Raw genomic sequence first — 15,336 nt, 5'->3', positions numbered from 1 at the left:
ACAGCATTTTACATATACTTCTCTTAATAGATCAAGCTCATTAATATAGATTTGTCTTCTCACAGATCTGTCTCAATTAGTTTTTTTCTCCCACATAGGTCGGTCTTCTCTCTCCCTCACGCTGTGGTCAAGTAAAACCATTAATCCTCCTCTCTCTACTGTAACTGACACACCCCCTTGCCACTTCTGTTGTGATTATGCAATGTATTTCAGGCTGTATGGGACTCTGGGATTTGTAGTCCCAGCAAGCGCTGGCTTCTATATTTATTTTTAATCTCTGCTCCGCGACAGATGTTATACCCAAATAACCTTATGTTATACCAAATAAGTTAGGATTGTACAGCTTTGATGCACTACCATCTACTCAATACATTTTACTGGATCAAGTGAAGAGTATGTCCCCCTAGGACATAATCCTCATTTAACACAAATCTTGTTAACACAAATGAAGTACCGTATATACCCGTGTATAAGCCGAGTTTTTCAGCACATTTTTGTATGCTGAAAAAAGCCCCCTCGGCTTATACACGGGTGAACTTACCTGGTGGCCGGTCCCTCAGTTGTTCAGTTCCGCTTTAAGGTAAGACACTCCGTTAAAAAAAAAAATAGAGAGAGATTTTTTCAGCCTTTTCCTTCCTCCGCAGTGGAACGCATATGCGTTCCACTGACAGGAAGTTCGGCATTTGGAACGCAAACTTGCGTTCCAAATGCCGAACTTCCTGTTGGTGGAACGCACATGCGTTCCACTGCGGAGGAAGGAAAAGGCTGAAAAAATCTCTCTCTATTTTTTTTTTTTAACGGAGTGTCTTACCTTAAAGCGATCTTCATTTTTCAGCAGCAATGATTATGGCAACCTGATAAACACAAAGGTGCCTGAGAACTTGAAAATGGGGAAAGACAGGGAGGAGATGAAGTTACAGGATCTGCAGCCTGAAATCTCTCTAGCACTTTACAACAAAAAAGGTGCATTCTTTCACAGCAGCCTCATTGACCAGAACATAGTTGATTTCTTCATCCCCTTTCTGCCACTGGAGCGCCGGCATGTGAAGATGTGTATCAAGGAAGAGCTAAGACAATATGGGCTCCAGGAGGATGCACATATAATAGAGGCTGTGGCAAATATGATGCCGTACGTCCCAAAGGAGTGCAATAGTGGCCCCAAACGTGTGAGAGTGACCCTGGAACTCAAGTCCTGACAACTGACAACCCCACCAAACTGCAAGTAATAGATTTTCAAATTTCACAATTTACACACTTAATAATTTATTTGTATTTTATGTGTATACATATTCTTATTTTCCACAACAATGTACATAGGGGGTGAAAGCATACATCAAAATGACAAAATAGCAATAAACTGAAAAACACACATGATATAAAAATGCATATACAGATGTAAATTAAAAACATAATAATGAATAAATCTAAAAAAAATTACCAGTAGCTGCTGCATTTCCCACCCTAGGCTTATACTCGAGTCAATAAGTTTTACCAGTTTTTTGTGGTAAAATTAGGTACCTCGGCTTATATTCGGGTCGACTTATACTCGAGTATATACGGTATCTGTCCCCTGCCAATATGTTTAAAGATAAAAATGTATTTATTTATAAACATAAGTATAAAAATAAACAAACAATCATAATCAGCCTAAACAGGAAATTGCTCTGCAATATGCAGAAGAAGAGTGTTAAATGCGTCTCTGCCTCAATCTCTCCACATGAATCGTGCAAGATATGTTGGAAGCAAATCACAAAGAGCACCACTTTTCATCTTGATATGAACCTTACACTTATTCCAGTAAGACATGTGTGGGCACCAGTTGGAGAAACAAATCAAAACTTTGGGTCACCGTAATTGACGCATTCATGACTCAAATTCAGTGCCAGTTGAATATTATTGTAGGCAGCCCAGGAATCCCTATGCACAATCGAACCTGGATGCACCACACGTCTAATAATAGGAAGGAGGGATTCAGCGCTTCTGTCACTAACAACATCCATTTAGCCAACAGCTGATGTTGTTGCCATGACTACAATCCCAAAGACCCATATTAGGTGATTGGGGCACGACCACAATGGTGCTTTAATTTTATGACTAAAACAAGACTTGTCAACTTCAACATAATGACTGGAGCCACCAAGCAAAACTGGGATAGTGCGAAAATAGTCACTACGCACCATAGTTAAGTCAGTTGTGCTGAGGAAGCAGGGAATGTGATCTGTGAGCTCTGGCAGGGGGACATAGTCTTCACTTGTTCAATCAGGGGGACATAATCTTCACTTGATCCATTTTACTAACCTTTTCCTTACCGTGGTCATAGTCCCAGTGGCTGCCCTGTACAGATGTTTTTTCCAGGTATCTCTGATTTTCCACATCCCTGACTTGTATTGAGGAATGTGTGATGCTGCAGAAGTGTGGTGTAAGAGAAGTGGACCAATCCTAAACTGTTATTGCTTGGCCCTCCCACTCGTACCCCTCTTCTGCCATTTTAAACTGGAGAACAAAAATTGATTTGCCAGTTCAATATTTATGAACTAGAGGAGAGCTGGAAAAAATGGCTGCGTAAGTCCAGAGCACTGGCTGTGTGAATTAGAATTGATTAAGTAGGTAATGGGACAGTTTTAAGCTGCCCACACGTGTAGTGATCCTGTTAATGTGGCTGGCAGACAGGCTAATAGCTGTCATCCTCTGACTGAATATACCAACATGGTCCTATAAAGATCCACTTGTTTAGCTGATATTATTACCAGATAGCACAGTTTGGGTTTTTTTGTGCACACACTCTGCAGAGTTGTGCCAATTTGTCAATATTGACTGAAATATCGCAGCATACGTGTCCAATATTAGGCACTACAGCTTTTGCTGGAATTGTGCGTCATTTCCCTTTACCTGATATTCTTACTTATGTTTTGTGTCAATCTGCCTTTTTTGTGAGCTAAATACTTTGTGTTCTTAACAATACCTGCTGGTTTTATACTTTCCAGATATGGAGCCTAAATCACTCTATCTTTATCAATTTATTTTCCTACTTAAAGACAGTACCTGTGGCCATGGTTTCTCAGAATTCACAGTTCCATCCTTGCTAATTCCTTCTTAGAAGTTGGCACATTTGATGTTTTTTCTTTGACAAAAATACAATCTATGAATATGTAGTTGCATGTACTAGAGGGATTATTTAAGTCATTTGCATATTTATAGAATAAGTTGTCGGGTGCTCTGTATACCTCAGACTATACCCACAGCCCAACACAGAGAAACAAAGCAAGGTTTTTGGGAAATCTGAAATATAGGGATAATAGATAAATAACACATTGCTTAAAAAAGTTCCAAGTTTCTTGCAGTTTTAGAGTATTTTCATTCTTCCATGTGCTTTCACTACATTTTCTATGCACACAGTAAGGTAATGTAAAATTATTTGACACTCCTGGTTGTTAAAACCATTGTATCATATGCCCAAAGCTGTTAACTTGCCTAATAAAATCACTAATGGTGGTAGACTTAGATTTATTGTTAAGTAATAGTAAAAAATAAAAAAGTTGCAATTGTTCTTGACTGCTATAACGGTAGATCCTAATAATTTAGTCCTTTAAAACTACAATGTGTGTTGCAATCAAGTAGTATCTTCCAGTATTGGTTCCATTACATGTGCAGGCCTCAGATAAGTGAATAGCTTGATCATGATATTTAACTGTTGAGGGCAGGAATGGGAGGTGGTTGCACATTTTTGAAGACTTTGGCAGGGTACTGTAGGATCTATTGGCTACGCCAGTTTGCTACCCACCTTCTAATATGCAATGACTGTGCTTATTGATTGAACAGATGGATGAACAACTTGCTTGGCCTGGGGGTGCTCCTGTGTATGCATGAACCCAAACACAACTGTGCATATACTGTATACATGCACTGCATTGTAAAAATTTCCCCATGTGTTATTGTCACGAACGCCCAGCCTATCCCAGATACAACAATCTGAACAGCTGGCCATGACTGGCTTCACCTTAATTAATTAAAAATGAATACACCTTTTCTGCCACCACAAAGGATTTATTATGGTGTCCTTATGTTCACCATAATTCCTTTTATTAATGTTTCACACTTAAATCATATACAGATGTAGCATGAGGCTACCTGGGCTTCATACGTTCACAAAGAATCACAGAGAAATACGCTAGATTAAATATGTTTAATTTGAAAATATTTCCGAGGCTTTAGCAAACATGATATCGCATTTAGGCACAATTTTACACATCTTCCCCTTATCATATTCACAACCTAGGGGATTCAAAGTGTTAGTCTCTCCAACAAGAGCATTATCATCAAACATATTGACACATAAGCCGTCCCTCTGCATCACAGGTACTTGGAAATCTGCATGAGTATTCTCAGCAGTACATGACATTTCTTTACATATTTTTGCACTTATTTTATGCTGGCCAGCAGAGTTCATCTGGGAAAGATTAATGTTAGCATCAGAAATGACATTGCTTTCATTTATATAAGCAGTGTGCATCCTTCCCAAATCAGTCCCCAACAAAATTGGGGCAGGCAGATTGTCTAGTACCCCAATGTCTCGTATTCCTCTGCCAGATACCCAATCTAGGTAGACCATAGCTAGGGGTACTGCAGAATGTAGCCCCCCCCCCCCCCACTCCTCGCGCAGCGATTAGTCTTCCTGGTAATAATGTTCTCTGGGATCACTAGAGCTGGATGTACAAGAGTCAGGTCTGTGCCAGAGTCTAACAACCCAAGTGCGACTTGGTGTCCTACCTTAACAGTTTGCAGATTGTCTCTGGGGAGTTCTTGGGATCCTCTTGCACACAGAACGGCCGGCACTAGTCTTCCTGCCTGGCCCCCACAGGAGGAGGAGTTGTTTCTTCTCTTTGGGGAATGATGTGCCCCACTTCATCACATGTAAAACACCTGTGGCCAGTTGCCAAAACAGATTTCCCCCCTGTCCTCGCATAGGGTGCAGCAAGAGCTGGTTTGGTAGACTGGGAACTCAGGGGTGATCCTCCAGGTTGCCTCTCTTTCCACGTAGTTTGCCCTGACGCTCCCCAACTCTTCTTCGATACAGGAGCCCTGGTAACTGTGTACTTGTCGGCCAGGCTAGCAGCCGCTTGCGCTGTCTTAGGGTCACGATCAGTGTGAGGAACTGCTCCTGGAGAATAAGATCCTTTAGCTTATTATAGTCTAGTACCTGTAATCCCTCAATCCATTGATGCATCATGGATGATAATTGCGCTAACAGTCCGGCATTAGTATCAGAGGGACTGCGCCTTGAGTCTCGAAATTTCTGCCAGTAAGCCTCAGGAGTTATGTTGAAATAAAGTAACAAGGCTTTCTTAATTGCGACATAATCTTCTGGGGGAAAGTCTGCAAATGCTTCCAAAACTTTCCCTCGCAGTCCAGGGGTTAAATAGGTGGCCCACTCACTGGGGTTCAGTTCAAACTGTTGGCAAGTCCTTTAAAATGCCCTCAAGAACGTGTCAAGATCGCCATCTTTTTCCAATACAGGAAATTGGTCATGCCTGGGTTTTTTTTCTTCCCAGACCTCGGTACGCCGACTGGCCGTTGGGCCTGGCTAGCTCTAACCCGTTTTCATGTTCGGCTTGAGGTTCAGCAGCCTTCCTGTCTGCTCTGCGTTTTGTAACCTCTTGTATTTGCTGGATCAGCCGCAATGAGGTTGCAGGGTCAGCATCCTTCAGCTGTTTGAGAGCAGTATGAAGGTAACTGTCCAGGGTAGACTCCCCACTTTATTCAACAGAGGTATTTGTGGTACTGTCCAGTGCTGACTGTTCTTCTGAAGCAGAGGGGTTTTCACCACTGTCTCCTCCGGCTTTTAGTTTATGCTCCATAAGAGCTTGTATCCGTTGCTCTCTGTTTCTGACTGGGACGACAGCAATTCTTCTTTCGACATACAAAGCCAAAAGTCTGTCCTTTTTCATCTGCTTATAGTCAGTTGGCCATCCTGGACCTCTCATTTCCACCAAATAAAAGATAGAAAAGAAAAAGGGAATAGCAAAAAATATATGTGCAGTATGTCCTTTAAAATTTGTAAGTCTTGAGAGTAATCTCCAGTTAATTATGATGCTGACTTTCTCTAGGATCACACACCACTAATTCACTTAAGTTCTTATGCTAAAAAGAAAAATATTATCAATCCCACCACTGCCAACCAGTTTGACATGAACGCCCAGCCTGTCCCAGATACAGCAATCTGAACAGCTGGCCGTGACTGGTGTCACCTTAATTAACAATGAATACACCTTTTCCGCCACCACGCAGGATTTATTATGGTGTCCTTACGTTCACCAGAACTACTTATTAATGTTTCAGACTTAAAGTTCACAAAGAGTCACAGAGAAATACGCTAGATTAAATATGTTTAATCTGAAAATATTTCCAAGCCTTTTTTTTTTTTTTTTTACAAAAATTAATAACAAGACATACAAAAAGTTGCACAAATTAATTTAAAAAAATAAAATAGAGTTACTACTTACTAGTTAAGACCTGATGTGTGAGGAAACACAGTTGAGTAGGATGGGACATTTCAGTCTTGTTAGACTCCCTCAAAGCAATGAACACTGTACTACTGATACAAGAGATTTTTAAACCATTTCTTGTTGGCTCTTCTTCCCCCAACCTTAGGAATTTTATTTTCACCTAAGTTAGCTGGATGTCCAAAATGACAGCCTTGAACTCTTTGTCTTGTTACTCAAACCATTTCTGAATTTTGCAGTGTGGCAGGGTCCATTATCCTCTTGAAAGAGGCCACTGCCATCAGGGAATACCTTTGCCATGAAGGGGTGTACTTGCTCTGTAGCAATGTTTAGGTAGGTGGAACATGTCAAAGTATGATCCATATGAGTGTCCCGTCTCTCCTCCACTCTCATCACATTCTCCCATTCTCGGTTACAGGATTTTTTCCGGACTGCACCTACTTTGTGGAATTCCCTCCCTCGCACAGTAAGACTTTCCTCTAGTCTTTAAACCTTCAAGCGTTCACTGAAAACCCACCTCTTCAGACAAGGTTATGATATTCCTCAACCATCATCTTAATTTCCCTAGATTACCCTATTGCCATCCCCTACACAGCTAACGCAAGACAACAACCTTCTGACCAACATTGCAACACACACAGCCAACTCAGTACTTTTACCTTTGCAGTCTGGCTGTTCCATTGTGCAATATGATGTAGCACATGCCCTTGTGTTTCTAACTCCCATTGTCCTATAGATTGTAAGCTTTCGAGCAGGGTTCTCTTACCTCTCTGTCTGTATGTATTACCCAGTATTGTCTTATTAATGTTTGTTCCTAATTGTAAAGCGCTACGGAATTTGCTGGTGCTATATAAATAAATGTTGATGATGATGAGTGCAAGGACCCAAGGTTTCCCAGCAGGGTCTCCCAGCCATCCACACGATGTAAAAGAAAACGTGAGTGATCAGACCAGGCCTCCTTCTTTGCTCCATAGTCCAGTTCTGGTGCTCGCGTGCCCATTGTAGTCAGTTTCTGACAGGGTTCAGCATGGGCACTCAGACCGGTATGTGGCTACGCTCAGGGCCGCCATCAGAAATCATGGGGCCCAGTACAAATGACGCAGGCAGGGCCCCCCCCCCCCGATGAACCCATCCCCACCCCCCCAAAAAAACCTGCCCTTTTTGACACCCCCCCCCCCCCGGCGACCAAGTACCTCCCCCAACTTCCATTAAACAATAACAACAGGGTCTGCATTAATAAAAATGAAATTCAGAAATAAAAATCAGAGCAATGTTGAAATAATATATAAAGATTGAGGTTAAAATACAATATGCATAACACTGGTTGGTTACTGCAATATAAGTAACAGACAGACTGAAGTGTTTGAATAAAAGCAAAAAATCCAATATCTTGGATTACTATATGAGAGGGTCTAAGATTTCAAACCAATGTTCATTGTGATGAAACATTGAGCAGTTTTTCATCACAATGAACATTGGTTTGAAATCTTAGATCCTCTCATATAGTAATCCAAGATATTGGACTGTATTGGCTGGAAGTACAGTGTTTTAATCCTATTGTGACACTGGTTTGTTTTTTATTCAAACACTTCAGTCTGTCTGTTGCTTATATTGCAGTAACCACCCAGTGTTATGCATATTGTATTTTAACCTCAATCTTTTTATATTATTTCAACATTGCTGTAATTTTTATTTCTCACTGCTCCTTCAGAGGCGGCGGGAACAGTGGTGTGACGTCAGGTCACACCACGCCATCAGCTAGAAGGGAGGATCTCCAGGAGATGAGTAAGAAAAGTGCAGGGCATTAATCATAGCTAATACAGTGAACTTAAAAAAGATTCAAATCAACACAATAATGATAAGATGTAGAAGAGAGAGTGGAAATAAACCTATACTATATGGTAGTGGTTCCCAAACTGTGCGCCGCGTCTCCCTGGGGTGCAGCGGTGATCTCACGGGGTGCCTCGGCCAAGGCCAGTTGTAAGCAAGTCAGGGGACTACTTGGTAATTATTTTGGCTTAGGGGTGCCTTGAAAAATTTATGGAGACCGTAAGGGTGCCTCGAACTGAGAAAGTTTGGGATCCACTGCTATATGGTGTCAATGGTTATCCAGTGACAGGGAAACAGGCAAATGTGAAAAAGCCTTTCAGGCAAAATCAATGTGCACTTAAAGGGGTTGGGAAAGTGAAAGTGACAAAACACAAAAATCACCCATATGTCAAACAGTAAATTTCTTTTAAATTTATGCATATTGAGCAACGAAAAAAAGGATGACAAACAAGCAATGAAACACACCTTCCAATATGCGCTGCTGGAAAGGATTAAATACAATGCAGCTCACAGATAAAATAAGAGGGTGTCCCTCCCCTATTTTGAATAGAAATATAGCAGTACAATTCTGGGTGCAAAGTATATAAATTGAAAGATAGAATCAAATAAAATATATTTAATACATAAAATCTGGAAGCACATATGTCAATATGCAGGAATAATGTCAAGGTACAAGTAAAAATCAATGCACTGATAGGAGATCACAATTATTATACAGGATATAGCAACAAGTATATAGGTTAAATAATAACCGTTATGTAACATACGCCTAATAACATAGGTACGTATGCAAACGCGTAATTGAATACAATAATCAATTAATAAAACCGTTATCAAATGGGTATGAAGCCAGGATTTGAAGTTCTGCCAAAACACACAAAAAACACCTTCCAATATGCATTGATGGAAAGGATTAAATACAATGCAGCTCCCAGATAAAATAATGGGGTGTCCCTCCCCCTATTTAAAATAGAAATATAGGAGTACAATTCTGGGTGCAAAGTATATAAATTGAAATGTAGAATTTCATATAAAATATTTAATAAATAAAATCTGGAAGCAGATTAAACACTTTTCATTTTTAATAATGCAGCCCCTTGAAACAAACAGAAAAACCTGAAAATCAAAATCTTTAAAATGTAATTACAGTTAAAAGTGTTGCAGCTGCTTCTCCTCCTTCTTCTTTTTTCTTCTTCTTTTTTCTTCTTCTTTTTCCTTTTTCTTTTCTCTTTTTTCTCCTTTTTCCTTCTTCTCCCTTCTTCTCCCTTCTTCTCCCTTCATCTCCCTTCTTCTCCCTTCTTCTCCCTTCTTCTCCCTTCTTCTCCCTTCTTCTCCCTTCATCTCCCTTCATCTCCCTTCATCTCCCTTCATCTCCCTTCATCTCCCTTCATCTCCCTTCATCTCCCTTCATCTCCCTTCATCTCCCTTCATCTCCCTTCATCTCCCTTCATCTCCCTTCATCTCCCTTCATCTCCCTTCATCTCCCTTCATCTCCCTTCATCTCCCTTCATCTCCCTTCATCTCCCTTCATCTCCCTTCATCTCCCTTCATCTCCCTTCATCTCCCTTCATCTCCCTTCATCTCCCTTCATCTCCCTTCATCTCCCTTCATCTCCCTTCTTCTCCCTTCTTCTCCCTTCTTCTCCCTTCTTCTCCCTTCTTCTCCCTTCTTCTCCCTTCTTCTCCCTTCTTCTCCCTTCTTCTCCCTTCTTCTCCCGCTTCTGGTGCTTCCTCTGCGGCGGGAACAGTGGTGTGACGTGCACACCATCAGTGACAGGCAGGATCACATGATCGCAGAGGCGGAGCAACGATTCCCCTGCGATCATTATTGGCAGCTGCCTGGCTGTCACATGATCGCAGGGTCATTCCCCTGCGATCGTATTCTAGTGCTGCCTGGCTGTCAGCGTGACAGCCAGGCTGAAGAGATGAGTGCAGAGAAGAAGAGGCAAGGAGAGACCTGCAGAGACCAGCGGAGATCAGCGGAGCTGCCGTGGACTGTAAGACAGGTAAGTTAAGCTGGAGTTGCGCTGGCTATTGTACCGGGCCCGGCCGGGCCCCCTGGTGAGCTCGGGCCCGGTACAACAGTACCCCCTGTACCCCCCTGATGGCGGCCCTGGCTACGCTGCCTGATACGCAGCAAGCTATGATGCACTATGTGTTTTGATATCTTTCTATCATAGCCAGCATTTACTTTTCCAGCAATTTGTGCTACAGTAGCACTTCTGTGTAATTTGACCAGACAGGTTAGCCTTCGCTTCCAACATGCATCAATGAGCCTTGAGCTCTTATGATCCTGTCGTTGGTTCACTGGTTTGTCCTTCCTTGGACCACTTTTGGTAGGTACTAACTGCTGCATACCATGAACATCCCACAAGACCTGTCGTTTTGGAGATGCTTTGACAAGGGCCAAATTTTGGTGGCTAGATTACTGGGTCAAAGTCTCTCAGATCCTTACACTTGCTCATTTTTCTTGATTCCAGTACATCAACTTCAAGAACTAACTGTTCATTTGCAGTCTCATATATCCCAGCCCTTTACAGGTAATATTGTAACGAGATAGTCAATGATATTCACTTCACTTGTCAGTGGGTTTAATGTTGTGGCTGATCAGTGTGTATGCAGAGCCATAACTAGGGTGGTGCGGGCGGTGCCGTCGCCCAGGGCGCAAGCCCAAGTGGGCGCAGCTACCTTCCCCTCCCCGTCGGCATAGTAAAAAAACAAAAAACATTTGCAGCAGTGTTAATAAAGTTAAAAAAGGAAAAAAAAAAGGTCACTTGATCTCCCGGCGGCTCCCGGCAGTCTCCTCGCTCCCACTGAATTTTGGGCGTGACGTCATCACGCCCGACGTCATATTCAGCGAGGAGCACTGCTGGGGCAGATAGGGGCAGCGCAGCAAAGAAGAACACAGAAGAGAAGAGATAAAGGCGATGGAAAGGTAAGTAAAATTGTATTTATATTATGTGTGTGTGGGCAGGCTATGTATTTTTACTCGGCTTAGGAGGTCACTAAATATTCAAAACCCAGCATTTTTTTTGCAAAATGCCTTTTACAACAATCCAGTAACTGTTTTACTAAACAATTGATCTATAAGCGATCTGGAATGTACCCAAAGTGCTTATTTATTAACTTATCCAGCAAGTTAGTAGGTCAAATGTATTTTAGAAAAAAATCTAAAATATAAAAATATTCGTGCTCTGCAAAATTAAATATCCTTTTTGCTAAAGGAGGAACACTGGTGTACATTTATTTTTTTTACTACCCTCTGATCTATAAGATCTGTTCTGTTACTTGACCTAATATTCCCATATTGCCTCTTTTTAGTGTACTATATTAAAATAACAATGTATGTCATAGGGCTTCTCCTTTCTATATAAAAAAAAGCTAGCTTAAACAATTATCAAAAATACATTTGTCCGATTTAATCCATCAACTTTCCGTATTTCTGAAATTGATAAACAAGCACTTTAATATGGATACATTTCAGATCACTTATAGATCAATTATTTAGTATAAAAGATACTGGATTGTTGAAAAAAGGCATTTTGCAAAAACATGCTGGGTTTCCAATATTAAGTGACCTCCTAAGCTGAGTAAACATCATTCCTGAATTGTGAAATAAAATCAAAAACGGGCAGAAGTCACCTCTCCCATTGGTGCCACTTTGGGGGTGGGTAGTGCCTCACTTGAACCTAAGTATTTCTGTAACTGTCCCTTCTACTATAGTACATAAAGAGCATTGGCTGAAAAGGTTACTAGAATGTTGTTTGACAGTGATACAATCAATATCTTGTGTATTTGGTCGGCTTGATCAGTCCAAGATCACGGGTCTAATAGTCATCCATAGTAATATAAACCAAAGTAGTTTTGATCTAAAACTGCACAGAAAATTAAAATACTGCTAGATTCACATGAAACAATTAGTGTGAGCTGCTTCTGGTGTTGTTGCCATTAATCAAGGCTACCTTTATGGGAACACCTTCCCTAACGACAACATTTAAATACAGTAAAAATGTAGGTAAACATTGCCTAATCAATGCTTGAAGTTTGTTCGAATTTGTGGGTTTTTATTTCTCCACCTGCCTCTTGAGGATTGACCATAAGTTCACAATGGGATAAAGGTCTGGGGAGTTTCCTGGCCATTGACCCAAAATGTTGATGTTTTGATCTCAGAGCCACTTAGTTATCACTTTTGCCTTATGGCAAGGTGCTCCATCATGCTGGAAAAGGCATTGTTCATCACCAAACTGTTGGTGGATGTTTTTGTACCATTCTTTATTCATGGCTGTGTTCTTAGGCAAAACTGTGAGTGAGCCCACTCCCTTGGCTGAGAAGCAACCCCACACATGAATGGTCTCAGGATGCTTTACTGTTGGCATGACACAGGACTGATGGTAGCGCTCCCCTTTCCTTCTCTGGACAAGCATTTTTCCAGATGCCCCAAACAATCTGAAAGGGAATTTATCAGAGAAAATGACTTTACCCCAGTCCTAAACAGTTCAATCCCTGTACTTTTTGCAGAATATCAGTCTGCCCCTGTTTTTCCTGGAGAAAAGTGACTTCTTTGCTGGCCTTCTTGACACCAAGCCATCCTACCAAAAGTCTTCGCCTCACTGTGTGTGCAGGTGCACTCACACCTGCCTGCTGCCATTCCTGAGCAAGCTCTGCACTGGTGGTGCCCCAATCCCACAGCTGAATCAACTTTACGAGACAGTCCTGGTGCTTGATGGACATACTTGGGTGCCCTGAAGCCTTCTTCACAACTATTGAACGCCTCTCCTTGAAGCAGGGCTGTAACGAGGGTGATGCGGGCGGTGCCGTCACCCAGGGTGCAAGGCCAAGGGGGTGCAGCAGCCGCCCGCTACCTGCCTCCATACCTTCAGCCCTTAAGTTCCGCTTAAGGGCTGAAGAGAGTGAGAGAGAGATTAACATTAACTTACAAGAGGTTGGTGCTTCTGCCCTTAAGTTCCGCAGTGGAACGGATGTGCGTTCCACTGACAGGAAGGTCGGCATTTGCATTCCAAATTCCAAATGATCTCTCTCTCTTTCTCTCATTCTCATTCTCATTTTTGTACCTGTGTAATAAACACAAACTTCAAGATAAAGTAAAAATTTTCAAATATAAAACAATATCTTTTTGGTTCAGTGTTATTCCACTGCATTTCTGCTAAAAAGTACAGTTTAATAGAGTATATTTCCTCCCCATTACATAACAGACAGCTAAACCTACATCATACATTTTTAGAACACACTCCTTAAGGTACCTTGTATTCTTGTGAAAAAAAAAAGAAGCTAAAATTGTAGCAGATAAGCTGCCATGACATCAATATCCCTGCCCCTCTGTAATAATTCACTAATCACCACAGTGCATTTCTGCAGAGCAAGTCTGCAAGCCTCTCAGTCACACTCTGCTGGCCCACACAGTGAAGCACCTCCCTTCTAACACGGCAGAGTAAATTCATAATATTAAAAGGATTTCAACTACATCTGCCTCTAGAGACAAGGATAACACATGACAATTTTTGTCACAATATCTTGAAGTAACAAACCTACACATACTGCAGTATTTGAGTTACATTGAGGCATTATATGAATAAATGAATAAGACAGAAAATTTAGTATCATAATTCGAATTAAGTATATGTTAACCCCCCTAAATTCATGCCCAGTACAGTTTATGTAAAATAAATATATACTTTGTCCTCTACATAAAACAACTAAACTTATAAATTTCTTCCGCACTGCTGTACAGAGAACTCTTTTTTACATCACTTTTACATCACTCCCTGCCCCATTGGGGCTTACAGTCTTAATTCCTACACACAGACAGACAGTTTTGCTGTTTTTATTTGAGTATTAAGTGCATAAAATATTAGAATACCTATCGCTATATATTTTTTGCATACTTTAAATGGTCATTAGGGCACTATATTCTTTCAGTAAAGTGCTAGCCACACCCACACATTAGGTTGGCCACACCCACTTGTCAAATGCCACTCCCACTTCGAGGGGGGGCGCCGGTGCCCTGTCTCGCCCAGGGCACTAAAATGTCTAGTTACGGCACTGTGTGTATGTATATGTGTGTATATGTATATATAGAACAGCACAATGTATGGTTAATCATGTATGTTAGGACATTTGGATATGGTATGGACTGCTCCATAACTATGACAGTATACATTTTTTGTAATCATTCATTGCTGTGTCCCTCTTTTAGATCCATATCCCCCTGCCCTTTAATTCCACATGGTCTTTTAGTGTGGTATGTAGCCTTGCATAAATACACTGCTCCATCGGCTCATAAAACCACCTGTCACCTAAACTTCAAATAGCATCCATTTTCTATATTATGATATGTTGGTTTTTTTTTTTTTCTTATATGGTAAATTCATCAAAAAAAATACAAGTGCTTTTTCAGAAAGTGACTCCAATGTTCATATTTCCACTGTTCTAAATTTTTGTAGGTAAGATTCGTATGAGTATATGCTTTTTTTTATCATTTAATAAATTCATTATCTCTCAGGTCCTTGCAACTATGGAACACCTTGAGAAAGTGAGCAGTTTTCAAGAATTTGTTCAGATATTTAGCCAGTTTGGCAATGAAATGGTGGAGTTTGCCCATCTCACCGGAGATCGACAAAATGTATGTATAAAATAGATTATAATTTATATAGACCATGGGAACGTGGTTAAGGCACACATCAACACACCTCTCAGACTTAATCTGTGTGGGACTATGAACTGTAATAAAATTTTAATGAGATCTATGGAAATTCTAATGGCTTGTGAGTAATGGCTTATTTGTGTAGTTAAAGCACTAGTGAAACAAAAAATTCCAGTCATCGTTTTTTAACCTACTTCTTTTTGGAAGATTGTTAATTCAGAAAATAATATGAATATATTTATCAAGGACTTGAAGAGCGAGAAGAAAAAAGCAAGTATGGCAGCAGCAAGAGCTGTGTTGGAGAAATGTACCATGATGTTGCTCACAGCTTCCAAGGTAAGAGTAT

At 40.9% G+C, this 15,336-nt stretch overlaps 1 protein-coding gene across 2 annotated transcripts in view; it reads left to right on the top strand.

The window, feature by feature from the left end:
* CTNNAL1 (catenin alpha like 1) overlaps nucleotides 1-15,336 on the top strand; it is a 228,638-nt gene that overhangs the window by 105,275 nt on the left and 108,027 nt on the right. For both annotated transcript variants that reach the window (XM_075212894.1, XM_075212893.1), the window contains exons 4-5: nucleotides 14,850-14,969; nucleotides 15,237-15,326. In XM_075212894.1, the coding sequence (XP_075068995.1) occupies nucleotides 14,850-14,969; nucleotides 15,237-15,326 (210 nt within the window). The remainder of the gene's footprint in view (nucleotides 1-14,849; nucleotides 14,970-15,236; nucleotides 15,327-15,336) is intronic.

Source organism: Mixophyes fleayi, chromosome 5 (assembly GCF_038048845.1).
Source record: "Mixophyes fleayi isolate aMixFle1 chromosome 5, aMixFle1.hap1, whole genome shotgun sequence".
NCBI lineage: Eukaryota > Metazoa > Chordata > Amphibia > Anura > Limnodynastidae > Mixophyes > Mixophyes fleayi.
This window is presented reverse-complemented; position numbering and strand designations above follow the sequence as displayed.